This window comes from Fistularia commersonii, chromosome 29 (assembly GCF_037954325.1).
Source record: "Fistularia commersonii isolate RoL2024-O1a breed Wild chromosome 29, RoL_Fcom_v1.0, whole genome shotgun sequence".
NCBI classification, from domain to species: Eukaryota; Metazoa; Chordata; class Actinopteri; order Syngnathiformes; family Fistulariidae; genus Fistularia; species Fistularia commersonii.
Window position 1 is genome coordinate 3,226,951 of NC_141312.1, and position 19,385 is coordinate 3,246,335.

General features: G+C 40.0%; 1 protein-coding gene across 1 annotated transcript; it reads left to right on the forward strand.

Annotated features, from left to right (window-relative positions):
- The first annotated feature begins 3,448 nt into the window (after positions 1–3,448).
- Positions 3,449–18,806, forward strand: slc47a1 (solute carrier family 47 member 1). The gene is made up of 18 exons (XM_086176751.1): positions 3,449–3,521; positions 4,295–4,490; positions 5,298–5,399; positions 6,986–7,054; positions 7,134–7,282; positions 8,425–8,467; positions 8,873–8,917; positions 9,100–9,197; positions 9,704–9,801; positions 9,931–10,044; positions 10,592–10,659; positions 11,052–11,160; positions 12,616–12,691; positions 12,774–12,843; positions 12,943–13,075; positions 14,302–14,396; positions 14,488–14,592; positions 14,711–18,806. Coding segments are annotated over exons 1-18 (1,926 nt in total). The 5' UTR covers positions 3,449–3,519; the 3' UTR covers positions 15,065–18,806.
- The last annotated feature ends 579 nt before the right edge of the window (positions 18,807–19,385 follow it).

The following is a 19,385-nucleotide window of genomic DNA, read 5'->3' on the forward strand; positions in this document are numbered from 1 at the left end:
TATTTAATTTTCATGCGTGGGCCAACTAGCTATCATTTAAATTGAACAAAATAAAACCTGCAATTTGAATTTTTTGGTATTCTAAACTTTAAAATCATTAATGATCATATAAATGTACAGACATTACTCTTTATGGAATCATCTGTACAAAATTAAACAAAATGAATAAAAAAAAGGGTTTCTAAATTCAATATTGATTGAAAATACTTATTAAAATATTCAAAGAATATGGTTTCGCGGGCCGGATAAAAAAACAAAGCGGGACGTAAAGTGCCCAGGTTTGACCCACAGTGATGCTATTTTTACTCAGTTGTATCCATTGAGATAGTGAACTATTTTTTTTTAACTTATTGGTCCTATTATCAAGAGAAAGAGTGGTAAATTGTCTCGCATTCACAACTTTTAAGTGTGTATTTCAGCAGATGCATGCATGCAAAAAAAAAAAAAAAAAGGTAAAATAATCCATCTGAGCAAAACAATATCAACTTAATGCCATTTATTAAACATCATGTATCTTACCTGCTAATGTTTGGCCGTTCCTTGTGTGGACGTGAGGATTCAGAGAATGGTTTCAGTCTTTCTTATACAATGTTTATAGCTGCTCGCCAACCTCCACATCACTCTGCTGCGTTTTCACGTCAACGCCCCATTTCGTCCTCCCAACCCTGATTTTTACTTTTATTGTTCCGTAGAGTACTTACCGTTCACAAAGACATGATAGAAAGAAGAACTTTTTATTGGTTGGCCATTATATTGGCACTAAAACTTGGGTGTGGATGAAAAATACATAAAATACATGTTTAACAAGACCTTTTTATGGCTGAGTTTGGTTGTTGTTTCCTTATGTTTCTCAAGGAAACTGATTTGACAAATACATTTGAGTGGACAATAATTATCACATATAGGTTCATGAAAGAGCAGGGCCTTGAAAAAACATGATGAAAAGTGAAATAAAATAGAATAAATATTGAGATAATATAATTTGATTTGATTATATTGGGCTTTATATCTAGATGCTGTTATAGCCCTTTAATCCATCCAAACAATAATTGTGGCATATTTAATATTGTATCATATTATTATTTATTATGTATTTATTTATTTGTCTTGCTATCTTCTGTCTTCCGCCTTTCTATTTATATCTATATTCATATTTATTTCCTTTTTTTTTATAACTGTTATGCTGCTGTGACAAAGGAATTCCCCCAATGGGGATCAATAAACTTATCTTATATAATTATTATTAATTTCTTTTCTTATTCTTTTGGGAATTTAAAAAAAAAAAAATCAATCTGATACTGTTTGTCATCCGTTACTGTTGAAAATAAAGAAATGAAAATGGTGTTTCTTCCCTGCACAATGGAGCATCCAATTGAGATAAACTGGTGATTTTTATCATGATGGTAACCTATTTGGTCGTCTTTGCAAATATTCCAATACGTCAATCAGGTACAATGACGAGAATATGTGTAATTTAATTTTATAAGATTTATGGGTTACGATGTTATTGGACCAAATAGGAAACCGAGGCTTTTAATAATCAGTGACCTGCAAGTTTAAGCTGATGTTGCTTTGTTTTGATTTTATCACACTAATAATTACCTCTTTTTGTCTCGTATATAAGAGATACCTGATAAAGCAATCCCTAAACAAAACAAAAACATGATGTTTTCACATTTGGGATTAAATTGATATCGATAACTGGGGTTTCTAAACACATTCCTGTGAATGTGATTCCAAACAATTTTTATCATGAATATGTGAAAGAATATATAGTGTAATTGATACATGCACACACACACAGACACAGACACAGACACAGACACAGACACACACACACACACACACACACACACACATATACATTCTTTTATTAATATCTAAACCACTTATTATCTTAATATTAATTATCTAGACCACTTATCGCACATGTCAGATGTTTTGGAGAGAAGGTCAGAGAAGCCACACTGAGATGATTGGCCTGTACAGAGGAAGGATAGTGAATATATTGGTAGATGAATGCCGGAATTGGAGGTCTGGAGAAGGACCAAGGAGAAGATTGATGGATGTAGTGAGGGAGGATATGAAGATAGTTGGTATGTGAGAGGAGGATACAGAGAATAGGGTTAGATGGAGAAGGTTGAAGGAAAGGAAGAAGATCTAGACCACTTATCCCGTACAGCCACACACACACAAACACACATATAGAGAGAGATAGTAACATTTTCTCGCACATCTTTTTTTTTTCCAAACATTCTGCCATCCCCTTATGCTTCAAAATCAAATCATGCATGTTGACTCAAAGCCACCAGAGGGTGCAATGAGCCACTGTGTGATAACAACAATCAGCCCAAGTGGTTTTTGCAATAATGAAGGGAAGATAGAGTGGATCCACAGTGACGAGGGATCCGGTCCAATGGATCAGACTGATTCTTTCCGGGGGATTGCTGATGGATTTGTCTTTGAGGAGGTATTATCTTTCTGCATCTTGAGAATTCTTTATCTTTCAGTTAGTGGTGAGCATAGACCAGAGCAGGGAAATGGAGTAGAAGGCCCAAATTTGCAAGGTCTCATTCATGATGCCCCTGCATTCTGCGCTAACCGTCCTGCAACACTTGGGCTTTCAGCTGTCAAGGCAAAGGAAATCGGCAAGGCTTCCACCCAGTAATTTGCTCCCTTCACATGGCGGTATTGTAGTTTTATAACACCCACATGATTGAAAGAAAAAAAAAATCTTTCAAATACACTATTTAATTACAGGAATGCATAACAAAGTCCAAGTTTTAATGTGCATTTCAGAGGAAATCTATTTTTTGCTCCTGTTTTGGTCCCATTCATGTGCACAGTTAGTGTCGAAGCATTTTGGGTGACTCACAAGATTCAGATGAATATTCAAATCTTATGTTTTGACCCCAGTGTGACATAAAGGCAGTTTGAATCCTTTAATTAACTTTAAATAAATCAAAACCTTATTCAAGTTCATAACTAGTCTTCCAGAAAGATGTGTCAAAGGCACACATCATTTTTTTTTTCATTCAGAAATCAATCAAACTCCTTTCAAAACACATTTTAAACCTTGTTTTCTTTCAGTCTTGTATACAAGGCAACACGGCCATGTTACTTCAGCATCAATTTCATCCATTTATTGCAATTAAACACCAGATCGAGGACTATTTTTCCTCCACAGAATGACCGATTCTGAGAATTTCCTTTGTGAGGGCGCAGCTCGGAAAAAATGTAGGAGCGATTGAAGTCACGAGAGCCTCTGACCGATATTGGCCTGACAATACAATACTGGATTTGACTATAGCATCGATGCTTATAGGTGAATACAGTGAAAAGTCTAGTGTTGCTTTAAGCGTGCAGGGAGCAAAGGTCAAAGTAGAATGGTAGAAATTGCGTCAGAGCTGCTGAAGGATGTGGATTGCACAACTGACTTGCCATGAACCAGAACACCAGGAGGACTCCTGCAGGGATCTCTTTTTCTTGCAGAACAACTGAAGCCTCTTCAGCTGTAAAATGTAAGGTGTGACCTTTGTCAAACATTATCATCCAGATTACTTCTCCTGATCACCTGGACTTTGTGGCGGAATATCGCTGAAAGTAGATTTGGCCTTGCTTGTTATTACCCATTTTACACATCGCCTGCACCTGCGCCTTTTTATCTTTTTGTTAGCGGGCATGTGTGTTAAGACGACGGCCACATGAAGAGAGTGACCCAGAGAGGAAGTTGGTGATCAAAGTCTAGTCAGAGGCAGAAACGATCAGCGTCTATTACATATGCAAACACAGACACACACACACTCGCAGGCGTGCGCGACCGGCTTGCAGGAAAATGATCAAAGCGGGCAGAGAGCGCGGCACCAGAGCTCTTTGTGTACTGTTTGGAAATAAGCATTCTTCATCAGATTATTACTGAGCCTTGTAAGTCCTCAGAGCTGCAACGCGCACAAGCAGCACCCGAACACACCTCCATCATTTGAAAGCAACGCTCTCCGCTTGTATGTTTAGACTCATGCAGTTTGTATCCCCCCCCCCTATCAAGAACTTTACTCTGTTGTTTGGCTGTTGTTTGCTTTTCCTCTATCCCATCTCTGTTCATCCCCCTGCGACAAAGTAATCTAATCAATAACTTCGAAGAAATGCATTAGTTGTATTACTAAACGGAGACAGGCTGACTGCACCTCTTAACCTTGCACTCATGTTCTACCTCCCTCCCTCTCGCCCTCCCTTCGTCCCTTGGCTTTTCTCCCTTCTCGCTCCATTCTCTTCTTTTCTGTGTTTGAATGGAGAGGCCGGTGTACCCGGAACCCTCGCCGGCTGCGAAGCCCGTCGCCGGGGTTTCCGTTGCCAACGCGCAAGTGTCCGATTCAGACGAAGAAGCGGCAGCAGTGAGCTCCAAACTCTTTCGGTGTGCTTGTGTGAGACGATGTCTACCGCTGGCCTACAGAGAAGAAATATATCAAGTGTTATGGCTAACGGGTCCATTGGTGAGTAGAGATAAGCGGCATTGCTAAGTATTTCGGGAGATTCTTCCAGGACATTCAGTCACCGTTTTCCCTTTTTGGTAATATTGCAATGTTGTACCTGATGGTAACTTTTCTCAAATTCTCTGCTACATAGGAATGCCATTTAGGGCTGTTCTAACCCAGTGTGTGGCTCGATTGCTTTAACTTTGCTGACAGCCTTAACGTATATACCTGTTTGGTTGGTTCAGACGTTTTGCCATGAATAAATTGACAATTTGACACCTTTAAAAAAAATGTCATCTCTGAAATAAATCATGAAACAGTGGGAAAAATGGCAAGGACTTGCCATAATGCATGCATGGTTTCATGGTTTCTCTGGAGGTTTCAGAGAAATGACTGGTAAATTATTATAAGGCTAAAGAAAATGGCAGGGACATTGTCTGAAAAATGGGAACATAAAAAATGAGGAAATGTGTGAAATGAAATGTTAAAAGCCAAATCATTGATGCGTCGTTTGAATTATCAAAATTCTTGTCAGTGCTTAAGAGTGCGGCTGTGGGCTACATTCAGAAAGCTTTCACTGAATTTTAAGCAAGAAGCAAAATGAAAAGACTGTCACGCTGAGGACACATTCAGTTTGTTTGTACGCTACAACTGATTTTTGGTACCTTTGGAAGCATTCAAGATACAGATCTGCATCAAGCCATGCAATTCTGCAATGCTAATGTTAATTCTTCTCCTTGTCGGCCAGATCCATTCATAATAAATTTAGTTTTATCCGAACGGGGTTGGGCTGTTGACTTAATTTTTTTCTGCTTGCACCCACAGCTGCTGTCTCGGATATTGAACTTCCTTCTGCCGTTTGTCATCACCATATTCTGCGGTCACATCGGCAATGCAGAGCTGGCTGGATACGCCCTGGCATCAGTGGTAGCTATACTACCTATACTCCTTTCTGGCACATCGGCTCATTATTTTTACTGCGCTAGAATACTTTTTATGTCAGAGTTGGCATGGATCAGTGTCTGGTATAAGCTATTTGTAAATAAAGATATCGAATAAATGCCCCAAAAATCTTTAAAAAATCAAAACAAATAGTTTTTCATCCCACATCAGTGTGTGTAAAAACACGAAATGCATGATAAATGATGTAAACTGATGACAAGTGTCTGCTTCCAATGTCAATAGCAGGATATGGATAGAGGATCCATAGAGGATCCAGGTCACCCTGAATTGTATTTCCTATTGAAACCATTGCGATGTATCTATATTCGTCGCCTAATTTGGGCGTAAAAATATTGCACTCATCCTTGCACCTGCGCTTTGTTAGTTGCGCATCAAGCTGAACTCAAATGTTCAGTTGCACTGTTCATATTCATATCTAATATCATATTTATAATAATGTTTACACTCTTCCTATCAGCACATATCCAAATGCACTGCGGACAGCAAAGAAGAAATTTCACTGTGCCGGGAAACACGTTTCTACACTGTACATGTGACAATAAAAAATATGAAATATATTTGTGAGATTCTAAGAAACAAGTGTTCACATTTTAGAAATTAACATGAAAAAAGCCAGTCAAGCTGACGACATAAACACTCAACTTGTATTTCTTTGTTGGCGCCTCAGCGATTTCAGCTTGGTGTGGAATTGCGGTATGAGGTAATAATATGTAATATGTAATAATGGAAAATTACAAACAAAGGATGGCGATAGGCTGATTGTTATCAACGGCAGACTGATTTCCATGACAGTAAAATGGCTATAGACTGGCAAAGATAAGTTTTGAACCCTGTATAAGATTGGTTGTAGTTTCTGACTGCTGTCCTGGGACAGGTGCTAACTGATGATTAATGTAATTCTGCACAACAAAAACAATTGTGTTTCACTCAGGTTTTGGAAAACATACATTTGGATGTCAAAGTACTGCAAATCAAATTTTTGGGAGCTTTCCAGAGGGATGATGGTGATGAACGGATAAGGAAGATTCCTCACCCATGAACAGAAATTTTCTTTACTACACCAAAGACCAATGAAAATACTTGCGGTTACGCAATATTTCCATGTAATGATCAAAAATTTAAATTGGGCTGAAATAATACAGTTTTGCAGAGGGTTCTTGGGCTGAGTATCAACAGATCGAGATACAAAGACAGACATCTCAATAGAAAACACCTCCTCGACTGTCGTGCCCTCAGATAGAACTGTCTCTCATCCCATGTTTTCTTGGGCACAAAAAAATAATAAAAATAAATAAAAGATCCCTACCGCCATCCACAACATTTCTTTTTAAGTACTTGCTGCACCCGCTCTCTAATAGATATTCAAAGTGCAGGATGGAAAACCTTTTTTTCAAAACAGCCTGTCCGTCATTTTTTAAAGACCATTTTAAGGAAATAGAAGCACAAAGCTGGATGTGTCCTGAAACCCCACTCACCTAAGTACATAAAAAAAAAAAGAAAAAGCTTTTGCGCTCTGATTTTTCCACCTATTTCTTTACCCTTTTCCTCAGACCATCAACTTGACCACCACAGCCACGGGCTATGGCCTCGCCGTGGCCTGTGACACACTCGTTTCTCAGGTAAACAAAGCATATTTTCTGCATCTTGCTATCATTTCGTTCATTCTACGGATAAACTTTATGCGTGTGTGTTTCGCAGACGTTCGGCGGCAAGCACCTAAAACGCGTGGGAGTGATTCTTCAAAGAAGTTCACTGATCCTGCTGCTTTTTTGTTTGCCCTGCTGGGGTCTTCTCATCAATTCTCACAACGTACTGCTCAGCATGCATCAAGAGGATGAAGTGGCCAGGTAAATTCACCGTCAAAGGATAAAACTTGGGCGAATATCTCTTTGTATGAATTAGTCAATGTTAATTTATATTATCTGTAAAAGACAAAGCTTGGACCTGTACACTTTATCTCAAGGGCTAAGGTTGTAATTCTTATCGGCAGTGAGACCGGCGTTTATTTTATCTGTTAACTATATTGGTTCAAGTAAGTGTGCAGAAATACAACAATAGACGAGATTAGCGGGATTCTTGTCTGTATGGATGCGTCGCACATAAAAACAAGTGAAGCCATAAACTTCCTGGCAAGTTTTGAAAATACAATCACAAAAAGCCAAGAAAGGCAACTCGCGGTAATATTGCTTAAATCCCCAAATCACCGCCTCTGCGGACCTACCAATCTGTGCAAGGTAAGACACCCACTCCCCTTAACTTGAGTGAGGAAACAGCCCTCAAACAAGCTATCAACCAATCAATCGATCAACCAAACAAACAATCAGACCAGATAAAACCACAGGTAAAGCGTAAGGGGTGATATCTGTCCCTCCACCATTTGGAGCACGACGACGACATCTCAAAACGTGAAAATCCATGACGGGAATGGGACCAGTTAAAGATTATTAAATATATGATAAAGATCCTTGATAGCAGGTCACAAGCCACCACATGATAGGTCAGGTCTTAATTTTACATTCAAAACATTGCAACAATCAAGAGTCAGATTTCATTTCTTACTGTCTCAGAACACACAAATTTGACAAAAAGTATTTTTTTAATCAAATGTAATTCTGAAACCTGCACAGAGTCAAACAGCAATGTTTAAATGAGACTCTTTTCACATATAAATGCAAAAAAATTTGACAGAAAGTATTTTTTAATCAAATGTAATTCTGAAACCTGCACAGAGCCAAACAGCAATGTTTAAATGAGACTATTTTTCACATATAAATGCAAAAAGTATAAAATCCATGTCTTTCCGTTCTTGTTGCCTCAAAGATCTTTTTTTTTTTTAACAATCTTTTGAGATTAGTGGTCTAAAAGGAGTAGTCTAGAAGGGTCTTGCTTTAAATATGGTAACTGGTTATATAAAAATAAAAAAAAAGGAAGGAATATATCAGTTCACATTTCTACTGTATAACTATACTTGCAACTTCTCTTGCTGCAGAATCGCTCAGCTGTACGTGACGGTATTTCTACCAGCTGTTCCAGTAAGTTTACTGACCTGAAATTCTCCCCTCAGAGAAAATAAATATACAGTGAGACAGCATAGCGCTGTAAAATGTTACAACCTAACTCTGTTCATTTTGTTTAATGCAATATTTTTAATTAATAAAGGTTTTGGCATGTCAGATCTTGGAGTCCTAATAAGGCATTAAGAGAATCTACTTTATAATGATATTCCCTTTATTTGTCACGAAATAAATATAGGTGGTTGACTTTGACAGAATCAAGAATTGTTCTTTTCCTCATGTGTTATTAGCATGTAAGCTGTCCTGGTTCGCCGTGTTAATTTAGGGATGATTACAGTTTAATGAACCAATCTTAATTTCCACATTATTTTCCATGAATACTTAGCATGTGAGTTTATTGTGATTATTCCGTTTCTGCCGCAGGCCATGTTCCTTCACCAGCTGCAGGTCGCGTACCTACAAAACCAAGTGAGTTCAATCCTCCCCTTCATCAAAACACTCGCTGGATACTGTGTTTTAAAAGAAATCTACAAAAAGGATGAAGTCATTGAGACTCCAGATGTTGAACCGGAGGTTCTGTTTTCTTACATGCAGTAAAAGCACTATTCATTTGAGTATGATTTATTGCGTATTTTTTTGGGTTTTCCTAGGGGATCATCCTGCCTCAGATGTACACAGCAGCAGCGGCAAACATTATCAACTTGGGTGTCAACTACGTCTTAATTATCAGCCTCAAATGGGGTGTCATGTAAGTGCATTACGGCGCTTTTCCTCCGCTTGTCATCTTTGATGGCGTTGACTTTCGTCCTACATTTTACTCTGGGTTTACCGGTCATTTAGTTTAACCTTTGTGAGATTTAAAGAGATGCTCAATTTCCCTCTGTTGATCCTGTCATTGTTCGGGGAGTGAGGGCAGAGGAGGGCAGGAGGTCGGAGAGCTCATTTTGCATTTTAATCTGTATTTTCTTCAAATACAGCCTGCGGCACAATGATGTTTATTTTCTTTTTGGTGTGTTTGTGAAGGGGGGCGGGGTAGGAAGGAGATAGATGAGAAAGCACTGACAGTAGTTTATCCTGACAGCTGGACAAACATTTGAATCAACAGGCGTTTGATTTAACATTGAGGCTTCTCTGTGATTTAAAGGGCAGAGTCCTGCAAGTTTTTAAAGCACATTTTCTGAATATTCCTATCAGTGACATTGACTCCAGCGTGTGTCTGCATTAATGTTGTATATTGCGTTGTTGTTTTTGCAGGGGATCGGCAATAGCTAATAGCTTCTCTCAGATTACCATCTGCCTTTTGCTGTATGGCTACATAAGATGGAAAAACCTCCATCGGGAGACATGGGGAGGTGAGGCCGACTCGTACGAAAGGAGTACCTGACATATGTAATCTGGCGTTTGAATCGATTTTCGGTGATCTCTTGCATCGTAGCGGCGACGTAGAGTGTGATTATTTGTATTTGTAAAACTGTGAGCAGGCTGGTCCACCGAATGTCTGCAGGAGTGGGGCTCATTTTTGAAGCTGGCTATTCCCAGTGCATTCATGGTCTGCTTTGAATGGTGGATCTGGGAAATCGGAGGTCTTCTTGCAGGTAAGCGCTTCTTGCAAAAATGATCACTTTTGTTTATTTTTGTATTAGGTATAAGACTGACAATTCTGACACTTTATAGCAGATCTCTATTTTTTCTGTTTTTTTTTTTTTTCTCTTTGGATTTACTTTTCTACGTCTTACTTAAACAGTCAGCCACAACAAGGGTTGGAATTAATCTCTTAAAAGTGAAATCATGTATATTTATCATCCAAAAAGGCATGTCCAAGTGTGCTTCCTATGTCAGATTACATCACACTTACAAAAAATATGGTAACTGTTAAAAATATTAACTCATGGTTCTAATGCATTTATAATAGTCATTTTAATTTGATTTATTCTCCGACAGTAAAAAAAAAAAAAATCAAAATATTGACACAAAATCAAACTACCCAATTTTGGAATCATCTTAAGATACAAATCCACAGCATAAATAAGGCTGATATGCATCAGTCTCGGCATTACATTTTTTTTTATCCCTGACTTTGTGAGAGTATATACAGGAGAATTAGGATGTTTCCTGGTAATCATTTGACCTTTATCATATCAGGTATACTGGGTGAGATGGACCTGGCTGCCCAGCATGTGATGATAGAACTCGGAGCCATCACATATATGGTATGAAATGCACCTTTCAAATATTGCTTTGTGGGATACGCTCTACTAAAACCAAAATTTGCTAACTCAGAAGAGTCAAAGATTCACTGCTTTGTGAAGAAACAACCCAGCACTGTTCCTCACTTGAAATACTGAATATATTGAAGTAACGTTTTGGAACACAATAACACACATCTCACGAGCAATCATTAATCAGAATGTTAATCATGTAACAGTGTATAACCGTTCAATGTCAACAGACAATAAACAGCCAGCTGACCTCCTGGTTTGGTACCTGACATAGAGAGATAAATAACTCCATGGGATCCGCAAATTAAAAATTATTCTGAAATTTTTCTTTTCCCCCCCCCCACATCCTAGCATCTGATTAAGTCACGTGTTACTTCTTGTAGTTTCCTCTGGGTGTCCATGCAGCTGCTTGCGTTCGCGTGGGGAATGCTCTGGGGGCCGGGGACACGGCCAGGGCCATCATCACATGCAAAGTGGCCCTCACTTTATCAGGTATGAAAACAATAATATCTACCGCAGGAGCCCAAATTCAACCGACATATTTTAGAAGTCATCAAAAAGTGACGATATTTCCTCCTGTATCAATGCACGGTGGAAGCGACCGGCCAACTGGCTACCAAGTGCTAGAACGCGACCCAATGGCGTTCACATTTACATTTGAATGGATGTATACACTATATGGCCAAAAATATTCGCTCACCAGCTTTGACTCGCATATGAACTTCATTGACATCTCATTCCAAATCCATAGGGTTCAATAAGACGTCGGTCCTGCTAGAACAGCTCTAACTCCTCTGGGAAGGCTGTCCACAAGGTTCAGGAGTGTATCTATGGGATTTTTGGACCATTTTTCCAGAAGTGTATTTGTGAGGTCACGAGCTGATGTTGGACAAGAAGGCCTGGCTCTCAGTCTCCGCTCTTATTCATCCCAAAGATGTTCTATCGGGTTGAAGTCAGGACTCTGTGCAGGCCAGTCGAGTTCACAATCTGTCATCCATGTGTTTATGGACCTTGCTTTGTGCACTGGTGCACAGTCATGTTGTAAAAGGAAGGGGCAGCTCCAAATTATTCCCACAGTTGGGAGCATGGAATTGTCCAAAATGTGTTGGTAGGCTGAAGTTCTCAGAGTTCCTTTCAATGGAACTAAGGGGTCGAGCCAAACTCCTGAAAAACAAATCCACCTTCACCAAACTTGACACTTGGCACAATGCAGTCAGACAAGTAGCGTTGTCCAGGCGACCACCAAACCCAGACTCGTCCATCAGATCGCCAGTTGGAGAAGCGCGATTCGTCACCCCAGAGATCATGTCTCCTCTGCTCTAGAGTCCAGCGGCGGCGTGTTTTACACCACTGCATCCTACGCTTTGCATTGCGCTTTGGATGCAGCCGCTCTGCCATGGAAACCCATACTATGAAGCTCTCTGCACACTGTTCTTCAGCTCATCTGAAGGCCACATCAAATTTGGAGGCCCGTAGCGATTGTCTGCAGAAAACTGTCGACTTCTTTGCACTATGCGCCTCAGCACCCGCTGACCTCGCTTTGTCAGTTAACGTGGCCGAACAATTCGTGGCTGGGTTGCTGTCAATGACTTCCGTGTCCTTATAATACAGTGAAAGTTGACGGTGGAATATTTAGGAGCAACTGGATTTGTTGCACAGGTGGCTTCCTATCACAATTCCACGCCGGAATTCACTGAGCGACCCATTCTTTCTCAAATGTTTGTAAAAATGTTTGCTGGGGTACTTAATTTTACACATCTGTTGCCAGGGAAGTGACTGGCACACTTGATTCCGATTATTTGGATGGGTGAGCGAATACTTTTGGCCATATAGTGGAGTCAGTGGAAGTAGAGTGGTCAGAATAGTCAGTGGAAATCTGAAGGATGATCAATGATCGTGAAAATTAAAGTACCGGCGTATGCAATTTGTGAAATTTCTCTGCTGTAGGAGTACTCGCTGTGCTCCAGGGAATCATCATCGCTGCTTGTAAGTCCATCGTTGGCTACATAGTCACCTCTGATAAGTAAGTTTCCCACCGGTACACACACATATTAACACACTAAGTAAAATCAACGCTGTTCTTGACAATCTCATCCATCCTGCAGGACCATTGTGGAAATGGTTTCAAAGAATCTCACGGTCTACATTTTTCTACAGTTCTTCGATGCCATTCTGGTACGGAATCGTACAACGGGGATTTGCCTCACGAAACACAGAGGCGTCTAATGTCGCGGTGATCTTTTTACAGCATTTTTATTTCATTTGTGTTATCAGTGTGTCTGCTCGGGGATTCTCGTAGGAAGTGGAAGGCAGAAAATTGCCGCCATGTCCAACCTGGTGTGTTACTACTGCATTGGTCTTCCAATAGGAGTAGCTCTGATGTTTCCTGCAAAGCTCAGACTATTAGGTACAGCTTCTATTTTATTTCCCTGTGGATGTGTGCGTCTTAGCAGAAATGAGTTTTTACCTCAAGTTAAAATTTTGTACTACCAATGTTGTGTTTCAAGATCAGCGTAGGAATACTAATTTGGGGAAAATTTGGGCCTCAAGTTCAATCAAGTGACATTCCTCAGGAAGAGGTGAAAAGTGAAAAGAAAATCTGTCTTCAAACTTGAGTTCATTTCGTTCGTTTACAAGGACATAGTTCTGTGAGACTCTTAAATCATACACTGCTCCAAAAAAATTAAGGGAACACTTAAACAACACAATGTAACTCCACGTGTGTGAAATCAAACTGTCCACTTGGGAAGCAACACTGATTCATTTTGTCTTGTTTTAAAAACTGCGTCAACATCTCACATCTTTCCTTTTGAGCGTAACTCCAAATCCAGACCTCCATGGGTTCATACATTTGATTTCCATTGATCATTCTTGTGTGATTTTGTTGTCAGCACATTCAACTCTGTAAAGAAAAAAAGTATTTAATAAGATTATTTAATTAATTCAGTCTCTAGGATGTTGCTTTTATTTTTTGGAGCAGTGTATAAATCTGACTCCAGCAGCACAGATTCAAACACAACACAAAAATGTATTATTTATGGCAGAGATTGTTTTGTTTTTGCAACATAGCTGTCAGACATGTGAGAAACGAGAAGCAATGGCAGTGTCACAACTTTAGATCACCAGAGTGAGAATTGACGACCCCTGCATCTGCAAGGCAACCAAAAGCAGTTGAATAAATGGATAAATATATGATCCCATTGCTCTCAGCTGTAGCCACACTGGTAAACATGCACATAAAAATGAGAATAACTCAATATTCCCCAATCAAAATTGTGATTATTACAACTGATGTTCATAAAAATGATTAGACATTGTTAGCATTTCATAAAAGATGGAAATGTTTACTTTTTTTCACAACTTCTGTTTTTTTCTCTCTCCTTTGATATATATATATATATATGTATATGTATATATAGCTCACTGAAATGCATATTTTGTGAGTTGGGCCAATGGGGTTCATTTTACTGAAACACACGGTTGAGAAACTAAACGCGAGAGTTTTGGACTGATATATGTGCAGGTGAGGTGATGTTATATTTTGCCAAGGAAATGTACCATTTTCCGAACACATTTCAAAAATAATTCATTATTAAGCCATATTAACCTTTGTGTATCCGTCTCTCCTGGTAGGATTGTGGCTGAGTCTCCTTATTTGTGTTTCCATTGAGACGGTTTTTTTCCTGGTGCTAATCTACAGATGCAATTGGAAGAAAGTCACACAGCAGGTAAGATGTACGGAAGACCGAAGGAGCCATGGAAGTGGTCATAAAGAATGAAATAAACTGAAAAAAAAATTGAACTTTTCATTATCCAAAGGCACAACGGCGAGCTGGAAAGAAAATTGTGGTGACACCGAAGCGCCCTGTTAGCTCAGCGTTGTACGAAGCAACGGTGCCCGATCTTTCGAACGGCCCCGAAACAGTGAGTGGAGATTTGAAAATGTAGCATCATTCGTTTACGTCCGGCTTTATTATTTTTTAATGTGTCACACTGGATCTAATCACATATGAATGAAAGGCTGTACCTCTGCATCCAAAAGTTGCAGGTGGCCGATGAAGACGTGTCCAAGGCGGACGGCTACAGCCTGGTCAACACCCAAGATAAGGAGCTGAAAATGGAAAAAGCACAAGGTAGCAACAGGGATGCTGAGCAGAACACAAATCCATCCAAACCCAAACCCGAGATGCTCACTATCACCCAGATTATCCTGCGGCGAGGACTGGCCGTCCTGGTGTCCGTTTCGTTTTTGGTTCTAGGCATTGCTTTTCACTTTGCTTTTCCGGCTCCAGAGCATTCGGCTCAGAGAAGCATGAACTTCAGCATGAGCTGGGCTAATGACTCCACTCCCACTCCCACACCACTAACTGTGCTCGAACTGACTTCGCACTTCTGAATTCTCTCACTTGCAGCTGAAAACGCATTTTTCTAACCAACTGGCAAGCAGTGTATTCTCAAAGACTTCTTTACAGTTGCACATCATGAACCTCGTAAACCTCCGTTACACCTAAACACGCCAAATGATTGTCGTATCACTGACTTTTGTAAGGAAAGCCATTTCTACAAACTCCATATATAAAAGAACAATTTCAAATATTTTAAACAACAAACACCTCAATTCTCCCATGAGGAGACTATCTTGCCAGACCCTTTCCCATTGATAGGAATTTTCTTTCATGATCGATTAATTCCTTTTACATTTACTCTTTTTTCTCATCAGCCTATTTTTCCACCTTTTTCCATATTATAAGTAACGTAAGACAGAATGTAAATATCTGATGTAAAACTCACACGTATACACGCACACTGTAGTTTTCCCACATCATTTTGTAGTCCCTAAAGACAGAGACGATAATATCACTAATATTTTTTTGTGTGTATGAATGATGAATAATGTCATATGTCAGTGGAGGTACTCTTCGTCAAAATCTTCTTGTCGTGGCAACTGGACTTGAATTTCTTCATCCCCTAATCCGACACGCCTCTTCAATTTAAATGAACTGTGGGGAGTTTCCCATTATTACGAATTTCCAAATGTAATATGCCACAGCAACCAATGAAAATAAAATTAAAGTTAAAAACGGTCATTGCGGGGACAGAGATAATCAAATACATTAGTGATAACAACAGAAGCGTATTCTTTGGATGTTGAGACATTCCTCTGCACACCAGCAGAGCGAGCCCAAGCACCACCAGTGACAGAGACACCATTGAGTGCAACTAAAACAGCATTTGTGTATGGATTTGGGAACATTTCGGGAAAATGATGCACAGTCCGTGGCTGGATCTGAAAACGCTAGTCACAATGCCATCTTGCAAAACACAAGCGACACATCAACAAAGGCCAGAAACATAAGACAACGCCTCTGGGCCGAAACTAGGAAACCGAAAAACAGGAAAGCTGCGCTTTGCTCTGGTGAGTCCACAAGTTAGATTTCGAGAAGTTAAGGACACGGTGTCCTCCAGGTAGAGGAGGAAAAGGGCCAACCACATCGTTGCCATCCAAATCTTCAACCCCGTGGGCTGTATAAAGGGCCGCCAAGTTTTTAAAATGAGATGTTTTTATGAAGTGCATGTATACAGACGGCGTTTCTATCTAAGTATATTAACTTTGTTTATTGTACCGTTGCAATTAAGTTTTGTCCCGGAAGTGACGGACAGGTCGCACATTAACTTCGTCAAGCTTTGGTTTTGTTTGTGAATCAACAGACCGGGTACTCACCTACCACAGTTTGTTGTTTCCTCCAATGTGTTGTGTTTAAAGTTTAGAAAAGTTTACTTTTTTTTTCACGTGGGTTGGAAATGCAGGTAGTCATCAACATAATGTAACGTTAGCATTCATTAGCGCATTACATCAGCACCATCCTATTTGTTGCCATCATAACTAAATATGTAATTATTATCAAAAATGTTTATTTCTTGATACGGTAGTTGGTAATAAACCTTACTATTGCTATTAAAACACAAAGTTATTTGAAATATCGTTTTCTGTTAACCTCATGACTGGATGTAGCGCACATTAGACTTCCAAAATAAAAGCATGATAATAAATAAAAAAATGCATGTACTCAACTATAAATACAAGTGACTTTAAGTGACTTAAATACGGTGTCAGAAACGCGGAAAACTGTGGAATCACTGAAGCGTGAGATCGCGGAAAATCACATTTAAATTGTAGTCATTAAAGTCAATTAAAATGAATTGTAGTCATTTTATCCGTTGACATTTTTGATAACATAGTGCGTAGTACTGCAGGGATTACATCTATATGTGCTCCCTGTTGCAAGTTACTTTCTTTTTTTTTTTTTTTTTTTTTAGTACAACTACATCAAAGAGAGACATAAAAAGCATCTAAACTATCCAACAGCTCATTTCATCCTCTTGAAACATTAGGCATCATTGGGGTTCTGTCCGCCACCTAGGAGATAAACACGGCATCATCTCTGAGGTTCTTCCTTGAAAGCGCAATTAGTGCTGAAAGGTACATTCAGATCTTGGAAAAAATTCCCAGTAGCACTCATGTTGTTTCTTTCAAGGACCCCCTCCTCATTCTGCGCCCTTCACCGAAGCACTGTGACATTGCAAATGAGTGTTTGCGGTGCAGATCCGTTCCCCCACTGAAAATGTGTGACGTGTGTGATTTTAAGTGAATGATATCACGTAGCTGTCCCTAAACATCATTCGAGTGTGTTCATGTGAATACAGTGGTAAAAAGGCCTCATGCCAAATGAAAAAAAAAAAAAAAAAAATTAATAATATTTTTCATGTTTATCACAGACTAGGACGTATCAGGTTGAAACGATAGATTAAAAAGGATTTATAAGTCCACATTTAATTTAATACAGAGATAAAACTTGTCGGAACTAGGATTGTACTGGTGAGATGCATACCCTCGCTCGACGGCAATCGATCCCCGATAGATATAGATCGCCATGCCGATAAAGGTTGGAATATCGATAGATACGGATCGCCGTATGTTTCAGACCGTCAAAAGGTCTTTGTCGGTCGGTTCGTCTGTTCACTCGTTCGAACTTTTCGTATCCGTTTTCCGCCGATTTGCCATTTACTGCACAGATGGTGATGTTATCGTACGCCGGCCGACACAATATATTATTTGCCGTTCGGTTTGTTTTTTTATGGCCGCCTTTGAAAAGGGGTTGAGAACGTACCTGGTTTCCATGCCGTCTCGGGGGTTGCTCTCATGCAGGTCTGATTGCTGGTTTGGCAGATGGCGTGATTGCCGCTGCTCTGATTGCTGGTCTGGAGAAAACGCTGTGCTTTTTTTTTTCCACCTGTTCACATCCTTTCCTCTAACGTACACTCTTTGTCAAACCACTGTCACTGTTGTTCAAAGCAATATTAAAAGTATACATCTACCCATAAGGACCCCGCATATTTATGGTAAACTCGATAATTGTCGTCGATGGATAAAAGTTGATATTTATGCTTGTGTCTAAATGCAGCCAAGTTCCAAGTGGGGTGCACTGGACCGCATGCGGTCTCAACCAATACCTTAATATGACAATCCTTAAACTACAGTGACAGGAAATCTTTACACAGTCACTTGTTAATGACAACACAGCGTGTTACTGATTGCAGTCCCGAGAGGTGAGCGGGCCAAGATTGCACTCACTGTAAGGAGCCGGGGGCAACGTCTCCGCTGATGAACCAGACACAGGACGGTGTAACTGTGAATGAATCAAGCCTGATTTACATGCAGAATAAGGGTTAGTTAATATGCAAGTATTTTTTTGCACAACCGCAGAAAACGCCAACGTGTCTGGAAGCGGTGTGCTGGGCCCCGCTGGACCGCAGGTGCACCGTACCAGGGACCGACAGCTCTTTTTTACCAAACTCAACCATGAGAAATATTCTGTTTCTATTTTTGTCCGTCTGTTTTTTTTGTCAGTAATGTGGAAGCATCGCTGGTCTGACCTTTGCGCAAACCCTTGCCTCGGATTTGTGCCCAGGGGGCTCTTGCGTTCCCCATTCCTGCCAGGTCTACTATAAATTCAATATCTTTTACCTTCTCATCCATTGCACTCTAGGAAATAAGGAGGCGTAGGTTTATTCCTTGTCTTACTCACTCAATGGTCCCCATGATCTGCTTCCCCCTGGTTGCTCACCCAAAGCCATATACACTCTGGCCCAATCTCCACTAAAAAAATACAATTAAAAAACAAAACTGTAGATTTTTAGAACAGCATAAATCAAAATAAGACTGGACTAGCAAAGTAATCTCTTAATGTATTTTATTGTGTTCTTTGTTGACCCCAAAATCTAAACAGACCTTGAAAAGAGAGGTTGTGGGTTTTTAGCACCAACATTGAAACCCTAATGGCTCAGCTTCGATAGAGTTCACATACTGCACGCTTTCACAAGGTAGCGTTCATCCACTCATAGACACACACACACACACACACACACCATGTGCGGTGTTAACCAGACCAACGGGAAAGACCAACATGCAGGCAGAAGGACCTGGGAATCAAACCGCCAACCTTCTGCTTGGAAGAACGCAAGATCAACCAGCTGAGCAACAGCCGCTTCCTTCCTTAATCCATCCCTGCGTCTGATCCGTACGTTGTTTTCCCGCGGAAACCGGCGCCCTGTTCTTGTGCGGGTCTCCCCCTCGATTTTGACGGAACCCCGATTTTTTTTCTCTTTTCAATGAAAGCAAAAAAAAAAAATGCAAACCTAAATAATTTGGAGTAGGC

Excerpts from the sequence above, each read along its gene's own strand:
- slc47a1 (XM_086176751.1), top strand. Across the intron at positions 12,844-12,942 it reads AGTTCTTCGATGCCATTCTG|TGTGTCTGCTCGGGGATTCT; the intron begins GTACGGAATCGT and ends TTGTGTTATCAG. Across the intron at positions 14,397-14,487 it reads GGAAGAAAGTCACACAGCAG|GCACAACGGCGAGCTGGAAA; the intron begins GTAAGATGTACG and ends CATTATCCAAAG.